This window comes from Engraulis encrasicolus, chromosome 3, assembly GCF_034702125.1.
Source record: "Engraulis encrasicolus isolate BLACKSEA-1 chromosome 3, IST_EnEncr_1.0, whole genome shotgun sequence".
NCBI classification, from domain to species: Eukaryota; Metazoa; Chordata; class Actinopteri; order Clupeiformes; family Engraulidae; genus Engraulis; species Engraulis encrasicolus.
Window position 1 is genome coordinate 39,995,558 of NC_085859.1, and position 10,000 is coordinate 40,005,557.

Sequence of the window (10,000 nt, forward strand, 5' to 3'; positions counted from 1 at the left end):
GTCAGTATCTCGACTTCTGTCGGAATATTCTACCTAGCATATCCAGATTTCTCAGTATCCTGAATAAGGGCTTATTCGGGATACCGAAGTCGGGCAAAGGTGTTTATATGTTCAATCACAAATTCGGGATACTTGACATCCCGATCATATTCGGGATACTGAACTGCATGCAAACGCACTCATTCATTCATCCATTGGTTCCTACTTGTGAGGCTTGTGAGGGGCTTGGTCTGTCGCGCGGACTGGGGGGAGGGGTGCAGCGGCGACGGGGGTGTGGCACTGGAGGGAAGAGGAGGGGCCGGAGAGGACGGAGTGGAGGAGGTGGTGGAGGACGGGTTGCTGCTGGAATCAGGTTGGTACGGAACAGGAATGTGGTCCTATTTAGAGGAGAAGAGGAGAGGAGGAGAGGGAGGGGAGGAGAGGAGAAATGAGGAGAGGAGAAATGAGTAGAGGAGAGGAGAGGAAAGGAGAGGAGAAGAGAGGAAAGGAGAGCGGAGGCGAGGGAAGGGAGGAGAGGAGAGGAGAGGAGAGGAGCGGGAAGGAGAGGAGAGGAGAGGAGAGGAGAGGAGAGGAGAGGAGAGGAGAGGAGAGGTAGGACAAATGAGGAGAGGAGAGGAGAGTAGAGGTAGAAAAGGAGAGGAGAGGAGCAGAGCGGAGGAGAGGACAGGAGCAGGAAAGGAGAGGAGAGGAGAAGAGTGAGGAGAGGAGAGGAGAGGAGAGGAGAGGAGAACAAATGAAGAGAGGAGAGGAGAGTAGAGGAGAGCAGAGCAGAGCGGAGGAGAGGAGAGGAGAGGAGAGGAGAGGAGAGGAGAGGAGAGGAGAGGAGAGGAGGAGGAAAGGAGGGTGACAGGAGGAGAGTAGAAGGACAAGGCAGAAAAGAGGGGAAGAGAGGAGATGAGAGGAGGGGATGGGAGAGGGGAAGGAGGAGGAGAAGAGGAGAAGAGGGGGGAGATGAGAAGGAAAGGAGAGGAGGAAATTAGAATAGAGGAAAGATGACAAGAACAGTGTACAGAGGAGAGGAGAGGAAAGGAGAGGAGAGGAGAGGAGAGGAGAAGAGAGGAGGAAGGAGGGAAAAGAAGGAAACTGTGTGTCAGTGATGGTGAATGTTACAGACTTATTTTAGAAGAAATATTGAAATATATCATTCCTCGTTTCAGAATGCCATACAGTGCAGCTAGTGATAGCTTGATTTCATCAGAATACTGTATGTCTGATTTAGATAACACTTTATTTTAGGGTAACATCTATTAGCACTAATACATACAATGTTAATGCATGTATAAGCAAATTGTACGGAATGCACAAAGCAAAATCAAACATTTGTTTGGTCCTTACTAAGGTTATAATGGTAATACATACCTAATTGTGCATGAGGAAGACATTGATTTTGCTTAGCACATGCCTCACAAGTTCCTTATACAGTACACATACATTAACATTGTATGTATTAGTGCTAATAGATGTAACCATACAATAAAGTGCTACCCTGATTTATTCAAATTTATCAGATTAGGGAAGAGAAAAAGACAAGGTGCTGCCGAGGTTTTTCTTTTCAGTGGAGTTGCCTACCTTGTTGATTTTGTTGGTTTTTGGTAGCGTTTGGCTGATGTGCAGGTCCGTATACCTGAGAGGATTGTTGATGTCACAAGGTACAGACTCCGTCCTGACTAATCTTGCTGTGTGAAGACGAGGAAAAAAAACACAGGCTCAGACCCCAAACGGACATCAGTCACGGCCATTTGTGTAGGAGGGTAAACAGTAACATAAATAATAAAGAAGTTTCATATTTCTTTATATTTCTTTTTAAAGGGGAAAACACATAAATGAATTTGTGTTTGATCAAATCCAAGTGACACACTCAGAACATAATGTCCCCACAGAGTCAGCAAAAAATCAATCATATTACCTTGAACCGAAGCTTGATGGTCTTTAAAAGCATGGTGAGAGGCAGGGTTAAGAGAGGCAGGGGAGTGAGAGAGAGAGAGAGAGAGAGAGAGAGAGAGAGAGAGAGAGAGAGAGAGAGAGAGAGAGAGAGAGAGAGAGAGAGAGAGAGAGAGAGAGAGGGAGAGAGAGAGGGATAGGGATGGAAGGCAAAAACGGGGAAAGTAACAGGGGGACACAAAGAAATAGGATTAAAAAGTGAATTTAAAGGTTTAGGAAGATACTGTAAACATCTCAAAGGTTAACAACAAGAAGGACTCCGTACTAACGACAATCATTAAAAATATCAACATGATCTCCAAAAATTCCGTGCTCCTGGACACGGATGGTAAGGACATAACATCCGTGTCCAGGAGCACGGAATTTTTGGAGATCAGGCTGAAAAATATACCTTTTACAACTACTTCAGTGCCAGTGGCAATCTTGCAAGAATGAGTGACAGAGAATAGTTACGGGCATTGACTTCCAAGTGTTCATTCAAACAAAAGGTTTGAAGATTCGGTAACACTTAACTTGATGCCGGCAACATAAGGATGACATAACAGTATCATCATAATAGTGTCATAACAGTAACATAACAGCCCAGAGTACCAGCGAACTGAAAAGATGTATGGAGAATCGGCATGACTGGAGGCAACGATGGAAGGCTCGTCTAGGGACGACCTAGAGATTATTTCATCACAAACAGGGATTTAAGTGCAAAATTGTGAGCTATCCCTTAATGACTAAAAGGTCCTCTACAAGTTGGCAGCCATGGGTAGCAATGGCCTAATGGTTAGGGCGTTGGTATTTAGATTTAGAAGGTTGCCGGTTTGAATCCCACCCCTTCCTCTCCCGTCTCCCTACTAGGTGCCCTTGAGCAAGGCACCTAACTTGACCCACATTGCTCCAGGGACTGTAACAAAAACTGTAAATATCTGTAAGATGTAAAAGTGTCAACCAAATGTAATCAGGATCGCATTAAGCCAATGTGGTGCCCCCGGGCACTAAACCTCACTGGTGCCCCCTTTATAAACAATATTTGGTAAGTTTGTGTCTGGTGGTGACCCCTGACTTGTCCAAAATTGTTGGTGCCCATGGGGACTGTGCCACTTGCCCTTATGGATAATCCGACCCTGGTGTCATGTAATGTCATGTAATGTAATGAGGGTTACAAGTGGGACAGGTGCTTATTTCAATCTTGACCGGCTGTGCCATTTTGCAAATGATTATGTTATAAAATTGTCAGCTAAGTGTAGTGTAATGTAATGTACCGGTAATGAGTGTTACAAGTGTGAAAGGTGCTTACCGAGCGTGAGTAGGGAGACTTCGCTGCCGGCAGGAGACACTCTGCCTCCTCCTCCCCCTCCCCCTCCTCCCCCTCCCCCTCCGCCTCCCCCACCTCGGGGCATGATCAGCAGGTGGCAAGGAGAGGCCTCTTTGGTACATTTGTTGTGGCACTTCAATCTAGTTCACAAAACACATCACAATGAATGCATAAAAATGAATGCATGTATTGACACAGCAATGCACACACACTTACAGATATTGTATGTGTACATGTAAAAAACAGCATGTACGAATATCACACACACACACGCACAAACACACACACACACACACACTTTGACAGTACAGTAAGTACATTATAGTATGCTGGAGAATAGTAGTCTAGGCAGCACTACCCCCACCCCTGGCCGCCCGCCACACACACACACACACACACACACACACACACACACACACACACACACACACACACACACACACACACACACACACACACACACACACACACACACACACACACACACACACACACACACACACACACACACACACAACCACCCAAGATAACCAAGTTCCACGTGAACCATTACATCCTGCAGCGCTTTAAATGAATATGTCATTAATTTATTCAAATAATCATTTTTTGACTATAAGGGTAATTATAGGTAATTTGCAACTTGGGGTGTAATTACTGTGACAAATATGTCTTCTCAGGATGTTAAATGATCTGCGAGGACGGAAAATAATGAGTCCTAAAACTAACTTTTAAAGAAGACTTACATGTATCCCCTTTTGCTAAAGTTCAGCAAAAGTTACACTTTGGTAGGCTACATACAGCAATTACATATTGATGAATGAATGAATTTGACGGTTCTTTTTCGCACTCATGCAATAATAGTGAATGAGGAGAACTTACTTGCAGTTTTTACATTTCAGTCCGAACAACATTCCTTTCCCGCAAACTGTGCATGTCTGGGACATCCAATATTTGGTGGAAAATCTGGCAAAGGATAAGTGACAAGGACACGGTTTAGACACGACAATAAACACATTTTACGATCTCCCCTAATTAAACCTAGTGTTTATGATTACAGATGCTAAAGACTGTGAAGCCGCATACACAAACACACACGGATGCAGGCACGCACATACAAACACGGACGCAGGCACACAGGCTCACACACACACACACACACACACACGCACATGCACGCACACACGCACACACACAGCATAAACACACAAAATAAACACACACACACACACACGATAAACACACAAAACCACGGGCGCACGCACAGACATCACAAGCAGGCTCTGACCTTTTGACTTTGTTGCCAAGTCTGTCAGCATGACGAATAGCATCTGCTCACGCAGGCTGTACACTTCCAAAATAACCTTTTAATTCAAAGATCGATGTGTGTGGCCTCTTCTGGACCTTAGCTAGCTACTCGTTTGTCTAATCTCCAAGAAACGCTATAATTCAATTCCGTCTCTGAGCCTATTCTATTCATTTTTGAGAGCTGCATTGTGGTGGAGCACTTACATACGTTACATGTGCTCTCTGGTATTGCTTAGGGGCACAGCGCCAACTGTGATTTTTAACTCATTCGCAGATTGTTCTCACCAGTTCTCCTACATTTGAACTCTTATCACTCTCATATATGCCATTGCCCACACACACACGCACACGCACGCACACGCACACACACACACGCACACGCACACGCACACGCACACGCACACGCACACGCACACGCACACGCACACGCACACACACACACACACCCACACACCACACGTGCACATGCACACAGCCCTCTCACAGGCGTGGACTAATGGGCAAAACTTGCGTTGCTATCAGCGCTAAAGAAGTCATTGCACTGCGCGGGTGGCGTGGTAGCGGAAAAGTGAAGCGAAGCGAAACAAAGCCTTTGTAGGCGTCTGGCAGAGGGGCTTCGCCTCTCTCTCCCTCTACCGTCTCTACCGTTGGCGTGAGAAAGAGACAATGCGGGTTCTGCACTTGCGGGGGTAATGGAATATGACTAATATGAGCTGACAGAACCAAAATATCTTCATTAGGGCAGTGCAGAAATGGACTAATGCAAACGAAAACACAATTTAATATCGACTTCACCCTCACCGAAAAAAAGGCCAAGCGGGTCTGTCTCTGCGCCGCTCAGCGCTCTACTAAAAACAAATCTCAATTCCAATCTCTCTTCTGTTTCTCGCTCTCACCTCTCACTTCTTTGTCACCCCTGACTGTAATCAGATATGAGTTTGCAGTAAGCTACCAATGATGGAAAGTTGCCAGGTAAACCTTAGCAGACACAATGAAACATTTGCAGCCTATTCTGCACAAGCTGAGAGAAATAATAAAAAAAAGCCCTGTCTCTCTCTAGTCTGAAGTACACCTGGCGGTACAGAGGACAACATTCAATTTGTGTCAAGCAATTTGTTTTTGTTCAATTTATTTATTTATATTCCCAAATTTGCAACTTTCATTATGCGCCCCCCGCCCACAAACACTTCATACCCTCACTCAGAGACTCACTTGTCAGTGAGTACTTTGTCTTCTTTGGGGGTTTAGAGATCGGTGACAACATGAATAATATGGTGTCGGCGGGATTATGGACAGGCAGGCATACAGAACAGCTGCGGGAGTGCTGCTTCATTGAGCTGACATACTGACACCGAAGACACCACTCTTCCCACCTCCCACCTGTTGAACCTTGTGTGTGTTTGTGTGTTGTGTGTTGTGTGTGTGTGTGTGTTTTGTGTGTGTATGTGTGCGTGTGCGTGTGCGTGTGCGTATATGTGTGTGTGTGTTTGCGTCCATGCATACATGAAAGATGCATAATGATTGCATAGGACAGGCCAGCTTTATCTGTGTTTATATCACACTTGAGATTTTCTTTTACTTAAGACATGTAAAAGTTTTATCTTTTACCTGACCTGCTTCGACAGTGTTACTTCCGTCTTCATCAGAGGGTTCCTCTGATGAAGACGGCACCGTCGAAACATGTCAGGTAATATATAACACTTTTACATGTCTAACAGTCTACATGTAAAAGAAAATCTCAAGTTTGATTAAAACAGTTAGACATAATGAACGCTATACATTTACCTGTGTTTGATTGAGTTTCCGAGATCACGGCGGGGAATTTGTGGGGACCATCGAGGCACTAAGAGAGTGTCTGTTGGAAAGAAGCACAAAGAAAGATGCACAAATGGGAACATATCAGTGATATACATTCACATAGGTACAGATGCACATGACCACACACACAGTCACACACAGAGACATATTCATCAACACAAGTGCACCGGTATACTGTACTGTAGTGTACACATGTGCACACACACATGAACACACACATACAGAATAGTCAGCCACATAACAGACATAAACCTTAAGATATGTAAAAACAGTGGACAATTTCGTTATTAAATCTTCTGGCTGGTTAATGAAGTAATTGATGAAACTGTTATGGACAAAGCAAGCGTTCTTCTTCATACTACTGTATGACTGAAAATCATTGACCTTTTTTTTTTAAAAATGGACTTGTTTTAAAAACAAAAAAAATGGTAGATCATTGGAAGTTCATTGCTGAACATGCAATACAACTGAATGGCATTTTACAATCCATCATAATTGGATTTTACTTCTATGGATTCCGTGTGCAATGAGCCCAGATACGTCTTCTAAAGGTTATGGAGATGAACATATTGACATTTGACATTTGTGTACCACGCCACTCCTGCCTAACATCTAATCCAGCTGTAAATGATGGGGTTGAGAAAACTTCTGGGCTAATACACGATGGCACATGTATTGAAAAGACCAAGCTCAAGGAACGTCTGACAAGGCAAAGGACATCACAAGAACAATACATATGAACAACTGCGCATAAGGGTGGGTAAAGGTGCATGCCTAAACTCACAGCAGTGTTTGACACAACAATTAGATACTCAGGAGGAGGGCTGCACGATATAGCAGAGTGTTTTTCTTTTTTTTTAAGTTTTATTTATTAGAAACAATCAATACACATCTGGAGCAAACATCTCACAAACAGCAGAGTGTTTTTCTTGTCACTAATATACGGGTTCTAATTTTTAGTTTTCCCCTGACTGCGCGAAACTAGCTGTGCACAACTCAACCTCTGATTGTTGGAAACCGCTGTCGGTCAAAAAATTAGCTCACGTGGTTGGCTGCCAGTGTCATCGTGTTTCCAAACATGGCAAACCCATGTATTTGTCGGTCTGTGTGGGGGGCGTGGTTTTGGTCACGGTGGGCTTTTTAGCTTATTTAGCTAGTGATTGGACTGCACAGAAATGTTTTACTTGTTAACGATAATCGAGTCATTTTCGCGATACGCATATCGCCACTCTTGATATCACGATTTCGATATATTTTCGATATATTGTGCAGCCCTACTCAGGAGCACCTTCTATAATGAAGGTTATACTCAACACTATATAACACACTTGCTTAGGCTAATAGCGTATTTATAAACAAATTAAAACTGATAATAGTAACACGTTTAGTGCTCAGATTTATTTGCTATGCCAAATGCTTTATTCGAAATTATAAATATATTTTAAAAAAATAATAATAATAACAAAGTTTATTCATCTCAAATATTCGGTAGGCTACTTACACACCAAAATAGTCACAAAGCATAATCACAGTGCTCCAAGGATGTAGTTTAGAACTCTGATAATGCTCTTAAGCCAGAAAAGAAAGTGAAATTGGATTGCTTGTCCTCCCTCAGTATTTCTTTCTTAGCTCTTTTTTTGTCCTTCCATCCTTCTCCTTCCATCTCTCATACTAGAAAGGCATTCAGCCAGGTTGACAAGGGCACCAAGTCCCATTCTGCTGTGACAGAAGCAATGGAAATGTGACAAGCACAGCACAGCCATCATACAGGCTAAGGCTCCATCCATCAACACACTTCCCAGTCCGCTATGGAGCTTTACAAGAGATTCTGCTAATATAGAGATTATACAACATACACTGTGTATAATATATGTTTTACAAATGCGGAGCTTCATTGCAAAATGACTAACCATTTTGGAACATTTTGGGAAATTTACATTTTTGTATTGGGCATTACATTGAATATATAATTGCATTTTATATGAGCTGGGTTTAAAAAGAATGTTCTGAAAATGTTTGAATGGCAAGAATTCATACAGTATATCACGAAAGTGAATACACCCCTCACAGTTTTGCAGATTTTTGAGTATATCTTTTCATAGGAAAGCATTACAGAAATTTCACTTTGACACAATGATTAGTGACCTTTTAACAACATATTTAACCGCTTAAATTTCTTGTTCACTCAGAAGAAAACAAAATACAGCCATTAATGTTTGAACATGTACTCACAAAAGTGAGTACACCCCAGATTAAAATCCGGTAGAGAAGGGGCTATGTTGGCTCGAATCGTCTCGAAATGAAACGAAATGAAAAGGGATGACAAGGGAGGTCATCAGTGTGCGTTTCAACCTTTCTTTGCATTGAACTTTTACATTTTGAGTCTGCATCTGGCTTGAATAGATTGGTGTGAGATTTGAATGCAATCCTATGGAGAATATCACAATCTGCTTCAGTAGTCACAGTGCATGTTGACATGCATGTTTCTTTTAGGTGTATTTCAGATTGCCAATGTTGACAGCATTCATGCATCCCCAAACCATGTCAGTCCCACTACCATGCTTGGCTTATGAGAGGATACACCTTTTTTGTAAAATTCACTTGTTTACCACCACACATGCTTGACACCATCTAAAGCAAATTTGTTTATCTTGGTCTCTTCAGATCACACGACATGGTTCCAGGGATCCATATCCTTGGTCTGTTCATCTCTCTTGAGACCAAGATAAACAAATTTGCTTTAGATGGTTGTCAAGCATGTGTGTGGTGGTAAACAAGTGAGTTTTACAAAAAAGGTGTATCCTCTCATAAGCCAAGCATGGTAGTGGGACTGACATGGTTTGGGGATGCATGAATGCTGTCAACATTGGCAATCTGAAATACACCTAAAAGAAACATACATGTCAACATGCACTGTGACTACTGAAGCAGATCATGATATTCTCCATAGGATTGCATTCAAATCTCACACCAATCTATTTAAGCCAGATGCAGACTCAAAATTTAAAAGTTCAATGCAAAGAAAGGTTGAAACGCACACTGATGACCTCCCTTGTCATCCCTTTTCATTTCGAGACGATTCGAGCCAACATAGCCCCTTCTCTACCGGATTTTAATCTGGGGTGTACTCACTTTTGTGAGTACATGTTCAAACATTAATGGCTGTATTTTGTTTTTTTCTGAGTGAACAAGAAATGTAAGCGGTTAAATATGTTGTTAAAAGGTCACTAATCATTGTGTCAAAGTGAAATTTCTGTAATGCTTTCCTATGAAAAGATATACTCAAAAATCTGCAAAAACTGTGAGGGGTGTATTCACTTTCGTGATATACTGTACATAGTTGAAAGGATATCTGTCATTTCCAATAATAAAATGCAAAAGTAAAAAAGGCATTTAAGTCATTTTGCAACGAAACTAGTCAAATACAGTACATATGGCATATGGTGGTCACATTTGCTAATTGCATATGTGACTTTTCTTTTCTCCCCTTCCCATTCCCATCTTTATATTATCATTTTCTTTTCTACCTTTCCCAGTCCCATCTCTCATTCAGCCAAAGTTGACAAGGACACCAGGCTCTATTCTGCCCTGACAGAGTCAATGTTGATGTCCACAGCAGAATCACAATAC

The 10,000-nt window shown here is 42.4% G+C and overlaps 1 protein-coding gene across 1 annotated transcript in view; it reads right to left on the reverse strand.

Annotated features, from left to right (window-relative positions):
* Positions 1-10,000, reverse strand: part of ksr2 (kinase suppressor of ras 2) — a 131,963-nt gene that overhangs the window by 38,656 nt on the left and 83,307 nt on the right. The window contains exons 9-14 of the mRNA XM_063193940.1: positions 6,338-6,407; positions 4,127-4,210; positions 3,319-3,387; positions 1,907-1,944; positions 1,570-1,676; positions 206-377 (exon numbers count right to left, since the gene is read on the reverse strand). Of these exons, the coding sequence (XP_063050010.1) occupies positions 206-377; positions 1,570-1,676; positions 1,907-1,944; positions 3,319-3,387; positions 4,127-4,210; positions 6,338-6,407 (540 nt within the window). The remainder of the gene's footprint in view (positions 1-205; positions 378-1,569; positions 1,677-1,906; positions 1,945-3,318; positions 3,388-4,126; positions 4,211-6,337; positions 6,408-10,000) is intronic.